Source organism: Ambystoma mexicanum, chromosome 1p (genome assembly GCF_040938575.1).
Source record: "Ambystoma mexicanum isolate Mex_15411 chromosome 1p, UKY_AmexF1_1, whole genome shotgun sequence".
NCBI lineage: Eukaryota > Metazoa > Chordata > Amphibia > Caudata > Ambystomatidae > Ambystoma > Ambystoma mexicanum.
Genome location: NC_090921.1, coordinates 697723250 through 697739058, shown reverse-complemented (window position 1 = coordinate 697739058; position 15809 = coordinate 697723250). Strand labels below are relative to the sequence as shown.

The 15809-nt window shown below is 46.2% G+C and overlaps 1 protein-coding gene across 5 annotated transcripts in view; it reads right to left on the bottom strand.

Annotated features, from left to right (window-relative positions):
• Nucleotides 1-15809, bottom strand: part of GON4L (gon-4 like) — a 2357623-nt gene that overhangs the window by 1101353 nt on the left and 1240461 nt on the right. For all 5 annotated transcript variants that reach the window (XM_069649947.1, XM_069649953.1, XM_069649967.1 and 2 more), the window contains one exon: nucleotides 4921-5119. In XM_069649947.1, the coding sequence (XP_069506048.1) occupies nucleotides 4921-5119 (199 nt within the window). The remainder of the gene's footprint in view (nucleotides 1-4920; nucleotides 5120-15809) is intronic.

Genomic DNA, 15809 nt, shown 5'->3' with positions numbered 1-15809 from the left:
GCCAAGGAACACAAATAAGGTAGAAGTTGCAGAGCTTTGAAACGCAGAGGGGTAATTTTATGAGTCCGGCATCACACTGAGAAGTGTTTCCATTTACGTCTGTAGCACTTAAATGTTGACGAGGCTCTGGCCCTGGCCAGCCTGTCCTTAAATTCCGTGGCTAAAGCATAACCTCCAAACTCTAGGGCTGCAGGAGACATGCCCTCCTGTTCAGAGACTCTGGGTCGTGATGCAGAATCGACGCCCCTTTTCTGGCAAGGTGGTCAGGGGACAGCGGCGGCCAGATGGACGGGGCCACTGACGGATGTAAGTCCGGTTACCAGATTTGCCTCGGCCATGCCAGGGTGACTATTATTAGCCTGCAGTGGCATTATCGGAGTGTGTTGATCACACAAGGGGAGTGGAAATGGGGGTGTGGGGTGGGGAGGCGCACAGCAACCGTCCCTCCCACAGGAACCAGACCACATGCCCCATGCTCCCTAGTTGAGGGAACCCGCTGATGCACCTTTGGAACTTGGCGTTTGCCGCCGTTGCAAACAGATAGATCTGGGGATGGCCCCATTTGCCGAACAGAAAATCCACATGGTCCGGTTGAATTTCTCACTCATGGCAAGAACGTAGTTCCCTGCTGAGCGAGTCTGCGATAGCATTCTTGACTCCCGCTAGGGGAAACAGGATGAGGAACATGCGTTGACGAACGGCCCCAGTGCCACAGGTCCTGGGTCTCCTTGGAAAGGGCCAGAACGGGCCCCCTCCTCCCCTGTTTACGGAGGTAGAACATGGTGGTGGTGTGGTCTGTGAAGATCCTTACCACCTTGCCCCTCAACAACGGGAGAAAAGAATTGACCTCCCGCTATACGGCCCCAGGTTCCAGGACGTTGATGTGGAGGTTCTTCTATGGTTGCCAGAGGCCTCTGGTGTGCAACTGTCCAGTGTGGACTCTGCATCCCTCTAGAGAGGCATCCGTGGTGACAGTCTCCTGGTAAGGAGGAAGCTGAAACAGAGCTCCCCAGATAAGATGTGGCTATGCGCCCCACCACTGTATCGCCTGTCGCAACTCCTCGTTGAGTAAGATCGTGAGTAACATTGGAACTACAAGGTGTGCCCATGTCCGAGGGCGTCCAGCACCCATCTGTCCGTGGTGATCTCCCAGGTGCTGATGAACTTCGCCAGCTGGCCTCCCACTGGGGTACAAAGGTGGGGGCACGAGGCAATGTCTGGTTCAGGCCTGCTTCAGGGTCGGATCTCTGCCCTGCGGGTGGCGCCGCCGCTGTCCTCCGCTGCCTTGAGAGCGACCCCTGAGCGCATCCTTAGAGGAGGAGCTTGAAGGCAGTCGGTATGGTGTTCTATAACCCTTGGAGTATCTTCCTAGTTTTCCTCTTGAAGAACGAAAAGACGTCCGTCACTGCTGCAAAATTCCAAAGGAGCATGCCGTCTCTGCGTCAGTCTTTATTGCTTGCAAAGACTCGTCGACCGCTATCTGAAGAGGTTCTCCCTGTCGAATAGCATATCCAGCATCTTCGTCTGAACGTCCGGGTGGAGGTTTATTGCCTACAACCAACCTGGATAACGCAAGGACACCCTGTTCCCCATCTGGCAGAAACCTGTGTACGCGATGTCCACTGCCACTGTGATGAAGTGATATGAGGCCACTTCCACTTCCTGAAAGAGCTCCAGTGCCTCAACCTTGTCTTCAGCAGGAAGCCCAGAATAGGACCCAACCTGAACCATAGTTCACAGTCATATCGGGACAAGATTGCTAGGGTGTTAGCTGTCTTGAGGGAGAGGCTGCCATATAAATTCTCCTTTTGCCCATTGCATTCAGCTTCTTCCCCTCCTGGTCCAGAGGTACCATGGCTGCCGACGACTGGTTCCCTGAGCGCTTCCTGGCTGCTGCCGAGACCATCGAATCGTGCAAAGGCTGAGACCGTAGGCACCTGGGGGCTGAATCTGGAACCCTGTACTTCACCAACATGTCCAGCTTGGTTGGGGTTGTAGTCTGGTTTCACATTAGAGCCAGCCCTTCCTCCTAGATGTCATCCAGGAAGGGAAAGGACATGATTGTCTTTCTTCTCGACTCGCGCTGTTATATGAAGCATTCTTTCTTGGTCTCCTCAGGGAATAAAACAATTCGAGGCCCTTGATATGATCAATGAAATGATGCAACTTTGTCCGGTGGGGAAGCACTATGGGGCTCATCCGCGTGCAGCACCTCCCCGTCGGCCGCGATGAAGAAGTCCTCGTCAGTGCACATGGCCGTGGTAGCTGTGTCCATGCTTATGCTCATGTGCAGGTCCAGGGCTGTGGGTGGGGTCTTTTCACAACAAGGTGGTGGAGGATTTTGATGATTGCGAGGACCAGCGCGCCTTTTGGCCTTTCTCTTTCGCGGGGGCGAGCTTAGCCTCAGGGGCTCCTGCATGTCCCCTGGAGGCATCCTCTACTGGATTTCGGTGACCAGTGTGTGCAGGATCGTTGTTATGTCCAGCGACACGTCCCTATGTCTAGGGGTGAATGGAGCCAGTGGTGTAAGGTATGGGCGGAGGTGCATCTTGCGAGCAGGAGACCTTGTGATCCATGTAGCAATCGTCCTGCAGATCATTGTCCTTGTTGGTACTTGAGTAGATCTGCTCCGGCCTAACTAGAACAGCCTACTGGTCCACGTACCGGGTGAGTTCCACCAGAAGGACCGTCCGTCTCTCTCATGCTCTCTCCTTCTCAGGAGGTTGCTGGATCTGTGCGGTCACTGGGTCCTTCCCCGATGCAGCCGTATTGCGCCTTGGGGATAATGACACCCGTGGAGTGGCCGACACTTCCTTTCTGGACCCACCTTCCTTCAATGCTATCGTAGCGGTCGTCGTTTACTTAGTCAATGAGCTCGTCGCTGCTTTTGTCAATGGTGCCGTCATCGACTCCATTGACCTGGCATTTTGCGTGGTTTTAGCCAGCTTTGATGAGTCCTCTCCAGATTGGTCTTTTGTTGGCTTATCCGCGGACACACAGAGTTTTGCAGGGTTTGGGGGACTTCCTCTTTGAAGAGGACCCTGCTGTTGGTAAGCTCACGTGGAGGCTGGTGGCAATCACCTTTAGCCCGACTCGAGACCCGCATCAGCGGCGAACCCAGCAGCGCTACCGTTGTGGAGCATGACCTGCTCTTGGACCCCCGTGAGCAAGGCGTCCTCAAAGATCTGGGCCTCCTCTGGCAGGGAGTTCACTCCTCGGACCGGCTGGTCCTAGATGAGGCTCGACTCTGCCCCGCAGCTGAGCCAGTGGCCTTGCTCGACTTAAACCACACTGACAGTCTACTGCAGCAGTCTTTTTTTGTTTTCTTCAATTAAACCATGATACAGCTCACATCCCTCCTTATCGTGGTCTGGATTTGGTCAATATAAGCATTTATGATGCCGATCTTCCACCAAGATGTTTCTTAATCCACACTTTGCGCCGAGTTTGAAGAGGCTTCGACTTTCCTTCTCCTCACTCATGGCTGAAAAGTGTAAAGTAGGCCCAAGTCCAGGCCTTCTCAAACTTCGATGATGATGCGACTGTGGATGAAGATCTTTGCCGGTAGCAAGTCCAGACGGCCTCTGTACTTCTTCGAATATAATTAAGCACAACATTTTCTTTTTAAATCGTCCAATATACTAACTATTTTGGCCAAAAATTAAAAAAAAACAAAATTAGCTCAGAGAGCAACTTGAGGTCTCCCAACACTGAAGCATGCAGTACAAATCTGAAGATGGCCACCAGGGATGGAGCTTAGGGAGAGGACGATCACTGGATGGGGCAGTATGACCCAGATGACAGTTATTGATTTAGAGGAGTAATACAGTTTCAAAGTGAAAGTGAAACAGTTTCTTTCTTTTACTGAGGATTCCCAGCCTGACTATGGGGAATATTCATGAGCATGTGAATCCATGCCAGACCCCATGCTGGAGAATAGTATATGCGTGAAAACATGCCACCATTGTATCAGAGTCTTGCTTCTGATCCCCTCAAAGGTATAAAAACATTTTTTAAACGTGCACTGTCACTTACATGATTTGCCACATCAGTGAGCTGCTCTCATCAACTGCTGTACTGCACAATGAGTCTGCGCTAGCTACCACAGTGCAGGGAGGGAGTGAAACTTTAAATTCACAAGGAGACATGGACGGGAACAGAGTGCTTTCTTTGCTTGCAATGGTTTCAAAAGCAGGACCCGTTAGGAGTGCGAGCGGGAATAAATTAAGAGGGCTCTAATCTGAGCCGATTACTTTCAATAGTACATTGCCTCTGCGATTCCTGAACCAGGGGTGCAGAGGCGGCAGCTGCTACCCCTGGCGACCCCTCTACGACGTCCGTGCAGGCCATAATATAATGTACTGAAGTCTCCTGGCTTAAACAGTCCTTGGGGCAGAGGAAGTCATATGCCACAAACCCAGACCATTTACCAATGTGTGCCATTACACGGATTCCTCAACTTCACTTTTGTATACAATTCCCTCACCTCAGGACAAACCATTTGATCCAGGCACTTTTCCAAACAACATCTCTTACTTTTCATTTCACATTTGTAACATTTTGTTTAGTTTACTGCATCACTGACTGTGTTGACCTCAGTGGGTTAATGTAACGTATTTGGTGCACTCTATTTTGTGGGCCCTTTCTTGCCTAAGTCTTATGTTTATTTTTACTGCGAATGTGAAAATAAATTGTAGTCTGTTCTTTATGAAGCCTGACTTGATCTGCATTATTCCTCCCAGAATTATTTGTGAATTGTATTAAATTACACACAATTCATTTTTCTCTGGAGCACAGCATGCACATTCTTTATCTGTACTACCCATAGGTTGGGCTCTGGATTCGACCCCCACCGCTACAATGCTCCACATACAGTGAATGTTTCACATTTTAACCATACACAATCGTGATCCAACTTACCCCATTTGTGGGACACATTCTTGTTCACACTTTGTGTCTGTTCGTTGCACAGTCCCCAATCTTGTGGCACCAGGGTGTGAAAGTCCAGAACAAGCTGCAGAGCATCTTTCAGGTTGCAGGTCTGAAAGGCAGTCTGGAAATCCGGATTGAATGGCCGTCGAAGTAGCAGCGAATTGGTAGCAAAAGACGACAACTCTATCTGAGGAAAAGTATGAATGCACAGGTTTAGCACAGCAGTCCTCCTTTCCGAAGAGCAAGTTAACCACCAAACCTTAATATTAGTATGATTGTAATCATCTATTTTCAAAAACAGATCTGAACTCATAGCCTTGGTTCTTAGCAAGTGAAACTTAACTGTCACTTTGAATGCTGTGCAAGTTGTCTGTTGAGGGAGATTGCCCTGACTCGAACCATGCTGTATGGTATGATATATGATCTAATATTTTGTTTGTATCGTGCTCATACACAAGTGTTTCAGAGCGCGACCAGGGAAAAGGGGAGAACACCACAACGATTTTACTAGGCCCAGTGATATAGAGAACACGCAAGTGCATGGGAAAGGGATAGGGGAAAAGTGCATGGAAGGGGGAGAGTGTGGACCAGAGGAGACGCAGATAAATAACAAATAAAAACAAACGGATAATAGAGGCAATAAACAGTGGTAATGCAGCCAGCAAGTGCAAGTGCTGTGTTTAAGGCAGCGGACTGGGTAAGTCTGATAAGTGCAGAAAAAGAAGAAAAGGGGTGAGTGGGGGACTGTATGGGTACAGATACAGTCCTCGGTGCAAGGGGTGGACAGGAGGCAGTGCAGGAGAGGGTGGCAGGGTGAGCAAGTACCGGTGGCCAGGTGCACAGTGCAAGAGAGCAGATCAGCAGGGGAGAGGGGGAACAAAGGCAGAGAAAGAGAGGAAGGTCTTGAGGTGCTTCCGGAACCAGAGATGGTTCTCCACAAGTTTTAGAGTGGCAGGGAGGCTATCCCAGAGGGAGGCCCCAGCCTGTACTAGGTTAGGAGGAAGACCTGCTTTGGCCTTGCACATCATGTGCCAGTGTGTGAGTAAAGCTTGCACTGATTCGGTTTGTGGCATAAATGCGCCAATTTGAGTGAAGTGTGCACAAGCCCTTGCAATCAGTTGCTCTGCAAATGCTGTGCTTTTGCATAATTGTGAGGGAAGCTTCCGCTGGTCCTGGCTGTGCCAGTGCCTGTTTGAACGAGACGTGCACTGACCCTGCGCATGTGGTACCTGTTTTGGAGGGAAGCCTGCAGTGTTCCTGTTTGAAGGACTATTGCCTGGCCCGTCCAATGCAGTCTATTGTTAAGATGGATTTCAAGAATCCAGCCAAGTGGACAGATTTTAGGAGGCCACCATAGTTATAGTGGTGCCTCCTAAATTGAACCTGGGACTCTATGATCAGAAAGAGAGACACTCCGCAGAGTTAGCACAAATACTCCAAAAATTAGGCTCCAGCAGAAAATACATTCTACGACTCATTGCAAAGGACGTACACTTGACTGGATAGCTGACCACAACTGTGGCATTGACATTAGCTCCATCACACCCACCCCATGGTCAGACCACTCCCTTATTCACTTGCTCATCCCCACCCCCAATAATTCAGCTATAAAACCCAGTCCAACACCTCCAGCTATGGCCAGAAGCGCCAAGAATCTCACTTAGGAAAGGATTGCTCCCTATTTAGACACCCTCTCTACCAACCCCACTACCGCCCTAGATCCTGCAGCACTGACGGATTTATATAAATCCACCATTAGTTCTGCCATAGACGACATCGCCCCCCTCCAAAACAAAAAATCTGAAAATACCAAACACTCCAACACCTGGTTCTCAGCAGACCTAAAAGAACTACGAACCAAAAAACGCAAAGCCCTGAAATTATGGCAAAGCTCTCCCAGCGCACCCTCCTTATCCTCGTATAAAATATTGGCTACCCAATACAAAAAAGCCATCATCACAGCTAAATCTGCATCCTTCAATGACAGAATATCCAATGCAACCTCAGAATCCAAAGAGCTCTTTGCCATCTTCAAGGAATTATCCACACCGGCCGCTAAGTCTCAAGAGATTGTCAAGGATAAAGCATGGTGCAACACCATACAATCAGCCCTCATTAACAAAATTGAACTCCTTCAAAAATAAATCTTAGCCCACCACAAAATCATCACTTCAGCATCTCATACTGAAACAGTGTCTGAGAGCAAACTGAAAAACCCCATTACACCTTTAAAATTTAGAGAAATCTCTGAAACAGAGGTTATTGATATTGTTAACAAAATAAAACTCACTGTAAAGGAGATGCCTGCCCCGTTAAACTAGTTAAAGACTGTGTAGAAACATTTGCTCTGTTGCTCGAAACCTTCATTAATGCCTCTTAACTCCAACTCAGTTCTAGACAGCCTAAAAGAAGACTGGGTTTGCCCACTTCCCAAAAAACCTAACCTAGATCCTGAAAACGGAAACAACTATAAACCTATCACGACCGTTCCCTTCCTGCTCAAGATTCTGGACAAGGTGGCCTACATGCAAATCCAGCAATACTTGGAGGAAAACCGTATCTTAGGGAAAAGACAATCCGTCTTTCGCCCCTGGTCACAGGACTGAATCGGCTCTACTAGATCTAAAGATTCAACTCAACGATATTCTGGACAAAGGCAAGCCAGCACTTCTGCTCTTACTAGATCTATCCGCTGCCTTTGACCTGGTCAACCACGACATTTTAGGCACGTAACTTAAAAATGAAACCCACTTTTCTCCAGAAGCCATTGCCAGGGTCACTTGAGGGCCTTCTCATGAAAGTTTTCTCTGACTCAGCTAGCGCCACCCCCACCACAATCCACTGTGGAGTACCACAAGGTTCCTGCACTGCCCCCACCCTTTACAACATCTTCATTCTCCCACTATTCAATGACCTGGATCGTCGTCACATAGCATACACTAACTATGCAGATGACACACAAGTCCTACTACCCCTCACAGGCCACTATGATCAAGATGCTGCGGCACCGACTAAGATCTACTCAGCCATCCAAACTTGGATGGCAGCCAATGGTCTCTGCCTAAACGGAGACAAAACCGAGATTCTCCTAGTTGGCACTAAAGAAACGCTGAACAAACTCCTGCCACAATACAACTCATTCAATATCGATAACTCCACCATCACGGTCTCCTCAGCAGTGAAAACCCTACGAGTATACCTCGACTCCACACTTTCCATGACACAGCAAGTTAATGCTATAGCCTCCTCCGCTGCGCTTACCACTGAGGTAATCAATGCCGTGAAACCCATCCTCTCAACTAAAAACTACCTCTCAATAGCCAGAGCCACAGTAGGTACCAAACTGGACTACTGGAATGCCCTCTTCCTGGGCACATCCACTGAAAACCTAACACTAAAAAAAATGCAAGTCCCTCAAAACAATGCATTGAGGGCAGCCCTGAGCATCTCCAAAAGGGAACATCTCCCAAGCCAGAAAAGAGGCCCATTGGCTACCAATAAAAGAACGTATCCTCTTCAAATCCATAGCCATCACCCACAGATGCCTCTCCTCTGATGCACCCCGCTACCTCTCCGAAAGGATCACCTGGATTACATCCAGCAGACCCACTAGGTCACACCTGACCAGTCAGACATTTGTACCCACATACAAAAGAGCCAAAGCTGGAGGATCCAGCTTCCAACACCTAGCACCCAAAAACTGGAACGCACTCCCCACGGCACTAAGGAATGCAAAATCCAGCCATGCTTTCCGCAAACTACTCAAAACCACTCTTTTCAACTAACCCAATTTACTCGCCCCTAGCTCCTTCATTACTCAATACTACAACTGTATGTACCTAGGAGTTGACCTCAGAAATGCTGTGCCTATTGTACCTGTAAGAAAAAAAAACTGTCTACAATGTAACTGTAACCTCTGCAACATGTATATTATGTACTAAGTAAGCCTACTTTCAGCGCCACGATGCCCCTGGGCAGATGTGCGCTATACAAATGCAAATAAATAAAAAATAAAAAAAATAGTGAACAGTGGATGCAGCGGTTAGCATAAAAACCCAATCAAGGTAGCAAATAAGCAGTTAAGGTTTATTCTCAGTAGAGGGTTAGAGTGGACTTCAATGAGTCCACACAGTAAGGCATACAATAATTCAATTTAGACAGTCCAGTATAAAAATTTAGTTAATATAGGGCCTCTGAACACACTAGAAAATGAATCTAACAGTTAGTGTTATCGCACAACACTATGATACAAATATATACAAATCACCATGGGATTAAATATACATCACTTAACTTAAACAGTGAAGCAAGTAAGTATTTTAGATGCAGTCAATGATGAGATCCAGAACACAAGACAAAATCATAACTTAAGAAGTCTAAACCCCAAGCTGATGGGGGCCTTGTGCCCAAAGGACACAGTGGCCTGCGACAAATCAAGGTAATGTGTCCCTTCTCCCCAAAGTGGGAGCCCTCCCTGTGAGGTTAGGGTGCAGCGCATGCTCCACAACACCCTCCCTAGGGTTTGAGACAAGTGGGACCTCAATGCCATGCGAAGAGGAAAAGCAGACAAGCTATTCAAGACAGGTAGAGGGGAACCTGAGAGGAAGACAGGAACCTAAGAGAAAGTCTTATTCAGGTTGTTCCAAGTCCTCTAAAAAGGATCAAAATATTTATAAAAGGTCAAGGAAAGATTCTTCAGGAGGAGAGAAAAGCTAACAATCTCATGAAAGAACTGAATGAGCTGATACAGCAAGTATCTAGAGACTATTGTGAGGTACCAGGAGTAAGGCTTGGATACGACAAGAGTGGCGTGTTTTTGGGTATAGACTTTTAGTGCTCACAAAGGGTTGGGAAAAAGGCCTCCCTATCGATAAATCTAAGAGGGGTTTCCCTGCCTCAAAAGAACTAATGAAATACTCAGGATGTCCAAAAGCAAAAAAGTCTGCCCAGCCACGTCCCCAAAACCCATTTCTGTCCCTCACTCTATAAACTAACAAAACAGTGCAGGGATGATCTCATTCTGAAGCAAATCGTGTTCATCAAGCAAACAAATGTTCTCCCAAAATGATTAAAAAACAATGTTAGAAAAATAATGTTCCAATAGGAATCCGCAGAAAACTAAAAAAAATTAAACAAACGACAGAAAATGCAGAGTTCGGCACGAAGAAAAGAAACAAAACAAATTTGAATAAGAGGAGCGGAGGACCTTGATCGACAATCCAATTCGGGGGTGTCCCCTGCATCCATAAAAGGAAAATGGGGGACAAAATCTTTATTTACTAAGGTTCCTGGGTAGGTGTAATGCCTGACTGGCCCTAAATCTAAAGGGATGGCTCCCTTAACTGATGTTTCTAAGCACTGTCGATGTCTGAAAGTCCAAAACAATATGTCCGTGTCTAAACCTATGCTTGCCCCCACTCTTTACAAAAATGTGATAGGAAGCCTTTAAAAAGGAAATCGAGGTTGAACAGAAAAAAGCAAACCAAGGTTGGTTACAGGTGGTCTGCTCACTAGGTGTAGTTTGGTCAATGCCACAAAAAGGAGTTCAATCCAAAAGGCTGTTCGCAAGAACTTCTCCACAGGGCCCTTGCAATACTTTCAATGTTTTTGGTTCCTTGGGATTCCCTACACCAAGCTTCAACTTGCCCAAGTTCAACAGAACAAAAGGACATTTAACAGTTCCTCTTTCAACTTCTCGGGGTTCCCTTCCCCAAGCTTATGCCTGTTTCACAAAATAAAAGTTCACCTCCGTTAGGCCTCCTGGAGTTCCCTTCCCCGAACTCAGGCCTCTTCAGTTCTAACAAAAAAAGTTCAACTTGACGGGCCTTTCTCTTGTTTACAGTTCCTTTCACATACAACCTTTTCATGGGGTAATATCGAGACTTTCGAAAATGCTAGGTTCTTGGCTCATCCTAAACACGACCACTCTGATCTTTGGCCCCTCTCTGCATTTCCTGAACTTGCTTATCTTCTATCCCTTCCTCTTCCAGGTGCTTCCAGCACCTTTTGGAGATCATTCACTTAGTAGTGCTCACTTGCACATACTTTGTCTTGCTTTCTCTCAGCTTGCCGTGCCCCTGTCACCTTCCTTTGATTTACGTTCTCTCCATTGTGCCTCTTGCACATTTACTTCTTTATTTTTGTGCACCCTTGCACCAGTCCTTTTCCTTGTCATTCCTCTGCACACTTTGTACCTTTAAAAATTTCTTGCTTTCCTTTCGGGTCGCTTAACCCCTCTTATTTCTGTCTTTCCATGAAACACTACTGGCTTCCTTTTGGCCAAGGCAATGATGGTGTTGCAAGTATTTCTTCTTCTTTATTACATGGGTCCCAGACCTCTTTAGCTTTTCACTACAAGTCCCACAATGACCCTCTTCCTATGGACAATAGTCGAAAGTTCACAAAAGGATTATTTTCACTTGCTTTCCTGCTTAGTGGCGCTTTACACACTTTTTGCTTGCTTTCTGTTTCATGCCTCATTGCAATCTATCACTTGCATTTTGTTCCGTGCCGCTTTATAGTCTGTGCCTTTCTCCCGCGTAGCTGCAGTCACACGCATGCCCCAGAGTTTCTCTCTCATTGACTTTAATGAAACTCACTGGGCAGCGTCAGGTTGACAGGCGGTGCCTTCAGAATACACGGGTTGAAGTCAGGGTCTCAGAACCTGCCTCTCAGGCTCCCAAAGGAACGAGTATTCCACTGAACGACGCCAGCATAATGCAGGCATCATCATTCAGGCTCTTTGGAAACACTGCTCCCTCGCCACGCTACAGCCCCTCAGACACCGTGCCAGTGTATCAGCAACCCATTCTCCTCCGGCCTTAAGCTCCTGCCACTCTCTGGCACCTTGGCTTCTCTGGTCCAGACAACACCCCCAGCTCACTCGCTGCATCTGACAAAAATTGGACTGGTAATGAGAACGGATCCCCTGTTGAACTAAGCCAAGCAGCCTCCCTTCTGCTCTCCCAACTGCTGCTCTGCCTGCTCCCTCACAAGTCTCCTTTTATACACCTGTGTTGTTTCAATGGGCTGCAGGTGTGTGGTCAGGGCTGCGTGTGCCTCACCTTCAATACTCAAATTAACAGGACATTCTTGTCCTTCGGTACTGCAAAGAGTCAAGTGGAGTCAGGTGCAATTGGTCATTATTAAAGGGCTGAACCTACCTGATTCTATTAGTGGGACAACTTGAGGAGTTTCTACTGTACATTTTCCTTACATTCCCAATGTTGTTTCTATGGGTATTCCTCACTAATCTCGGCTGCCTCCTCATCTTTGCAGTGTTAATTGAAAATAGAGGGGAGAGATGGCATGGGGTTGGAAAATCCCATGAAGGCTGAGGAAGTGTTTTCTAATGGCAAATGAGAAGAAGGGGAATACCATGTCTCACGCTTGGGTATTCTCCTCCCAATCCCTTGTGACCTTCCACTCAGGTCATGCTCCCTCGCTTGTCCACCCCCAAGATTGGGATCCAATAGCGATGACCCTTCACTGGCTACCTGAACAGAGGATCCTGGAGTAGTAGGTAGGAGAAGGCAGTCTGGTTTCTCACAGGTCCCTGACCTTTTTATCTTTAGTCTCTTTTGGGTGCAGGTTCCCGACTCGCAATACAATTTAGGGCTCGTTTGGTTTACTCCAATGACAAATGCAGCATTCCTTCTTGCAAAACTAGCTTTCATATAGAGCCCATGACTCCCTTATTTGCTCTACTCCAATTGAGTGCGAGTCCCAGACTCACAATTGCTGTCCACAATAAATTGGTTCACTCTCCTGCCGAGCGAACATGTTTTTTTATATCGAGCTTACTTGCTATGCATGTATCCATTAATGATTGGGATAACTACTCCCCTGGTTTTCTGCATTTCTCTCGGTGTATTAGACTAAAATGTTCTGACACTTATTTGGTCCATTCTGTGCTTTTTCTGGCTTCCCGGACCTCGTGTTCCATTCCACCAGCCCACCTTCATTCTAGGTTCACGTCCTCTGGACTGTTGGATTCCATCCTGAAGCTCTAGTAGCCCTTGCACTCGTTCTCGCTTCGGTTTCTAGTTTGCAGCGTTCTACGTCTTTCTTGCAACCGACCCTGGCCTCAACTTTGCTGTGAACACAGTAAGCCGCTCGCACGTCAATTCAGTAAGTCCGCTTCAGAGCAGCCGTCTTCCAGGCTGCGCTCTTTCTCTCCCGTTCGCCGGCAGACTGAGTCTTCTCTATGTGGCGGTCTCACGTCTCCATGTTCCGGTCTCTAGCTGCCACCTTCCTTTCTCCGGTCACAGCTACCTGGAGGGATCGCTCTCTAAATGTAGTACAGCTGAGCATCAAATTCCCACGTTGGGAAAGGGAGTTCTCCTGAACCAATGAGATTACCAAAATAACTTTAGTACTCACTTCGGATTACCGGAGTGATCTTCATCCTCGCAGTCCTCTTCCTCGTCTCAGTACATGGTCTCAGATAGAATAAGTCAATACTGGTTTTCTTTTTACTCTACATGAGTAAATTAGCTGGACTGGTTTAACAATTAAACAGATCGGTCACATCATGGCAGATGGGAGGGGAATTTAATTCCTAACAACGGATTAAAGGACTTTCAGCAGGGTTATACCGTGTCTCCTTAAGATGATAGTCCCCAATCCCATAAGGGGCTTCCCTTCCCAGGTGATCCTCCCGCTGTGCACAGTCGCTAGAGGGATTATTGTATTGTGGACACAAGGCGATGGCCCCCTGGGAAAAGTCTCCCCTATAGGAGAAGGGACAATATCCCCAGATTCGATACACTGTCTAAAGATTATAGCAGGTACCTAGAGACTATTTTAAGATGACCTATTAAGAAATCCAAAGACTGTCATTCTCCTGACTTTAGTTTGTTTAGAATAGTCGTAGGGTCAGATTCGTTTTGGATAGAATACTTATTCATTTGGACATTCACAGACGACAGACGAGTAACCTAGTTAGATCTATATGTAGGCAGGCCTCCAGATAAGGTTCTTACAAGGCCTTTTTACGCATGAAAATCTTGTAACTACAGGCGCTTTATTTTTTCCTGTGTACATTTACGCACAAGCTTAGAGCAGCGAGCAGTGCAACAGTCAGGTTGCTTGACAGAAACCAGAATGCTTCTTTTGATTTTTATCTACATGGATGTACTTGCAACCATGGCGAAAAGCCTCAAACAGAATGTATTTCTCTGAAGCCTTTCCAAAAAAAGAAACTGCACACTGTGATAAAAGCAATGTTTTTTTTCCGTTCAGCTTTTGCTGTGTTGTGTGTAGATGCTCATGGAACAAACAGAAGCACTGTGTATATTTATTTTTCTAGCATTGTAGGATTGAATAATTAATAAGACGGAAAATTAAGTTCCAATTGAGAATTAATTTTTTTGTAACAAATTATGCTTTCCCCCCCACTGAAAGCAAACCAGTATTGCACAATTGTATTTTTCAGTGTTCCTTTGCTGTGTGAATAAACATGCAGAGGTAGATCATGTTCACACTTATAATTTAATGTACACTCTAATTATAATAACTGTGTAAAATGAGTATGCATAGTCTAGTTTAGTTTACATCCATTCAAGCTTGCAGTCAATGGGGTACATTACTATAAATGGTGAGTGGCAGCAGCGTCTTTGCTCAAGGGTGAGTGATTGTCATTACACCAATCACAGGTGTTATAGCCTCTCAAATCCTCAAGACAAATAAAGCATCCAAAAAACTGACTCCCCAGGAAGTGCAAGTGCTGTTCAAAAACAAACAAATTAAAGTTACATTTGTAATTGAAATAGAAACTCAGCAAAACTTGTCCCTCTGATAATCCAGATAGGTATTTAACGTGATCTACATGGTTCGCCCAACATCTAGGCACTGCGATTATTATACCTCAGTCGATACTCAGTTTACCCACCTCTGAAGGATGTTAGCCAATCAGATAGCTCAGCAGGTTGAGGGCTTGTTGCTGCGATCTGTGCGTGATCTGTAGGTTGCAGGTCCAATCCCAGCAAGGCTAATTCAGCCTTTCATCCTTTCAAGGTCGATAAAGGAGTACCAACTTCAGTTTGGTGGTAATTGTGATGAATTTGTTGTATGTACAGTGCTTTGCCAAAAGCGCTATATAAATAAGCATTTGTCCATGAGAATAGGTATAGAATTTAGCATGGAGTCCTTCCCTCTCTGCACTGTTGTATCATAGCATTGGCATACCATTAGATAGTAACAGCTCCAGGAAATTAGGACTTTCATTAAACATCAAAAGACAATTCTGCCATCGAACCTTAAAACACACAATACAATTCATGTTTGCTTTACTATGTAATTGGCTAGGTTTTGTGTTTTCAACATTTAAATAAATATAGGAGAGATCAAATGGCCAGACCTTTGAGAAATAATGAAAGGTGTTTTCTGTCACAATGCAGAAACCTGCCACATGGTAATGATTTCCATAGTTTTTGCACATCTCGGCTGGATGTCACATACATTTTACTCTCTTGCAAAGGATAAAAGTAATTTTTACTCACTTGAAATCACATTTACTCTCAAAGTTTAAAAGTCGGGAGTAAAATACTCCAACCTCAAAATCTTATCTCAAGCACTGCATGTAGGGAACATCCCATAGCGATAAGGAAAGCTAAACCTTATTCTTAAATAAAAGTGTCTGCGACCTTCTTCTGACCCTCCACAGGCCACAATGTTTCTCACCAGAATGTTGTCTGTGTAGAAAAGATTAAATAGGCTTGTACTGATGAAAGTTTCCAAGTTCTACAACAATTGCACAAGAGGTAAGTAAGTCCTCCTTTCGTCCAGACTAAACGCAAAAACAGGGGCAGGATACCAGACGCAGGTTCAACAACCAAATGGAAGGAAGCCGTTTCCAGCGACAGGCACTGCACACA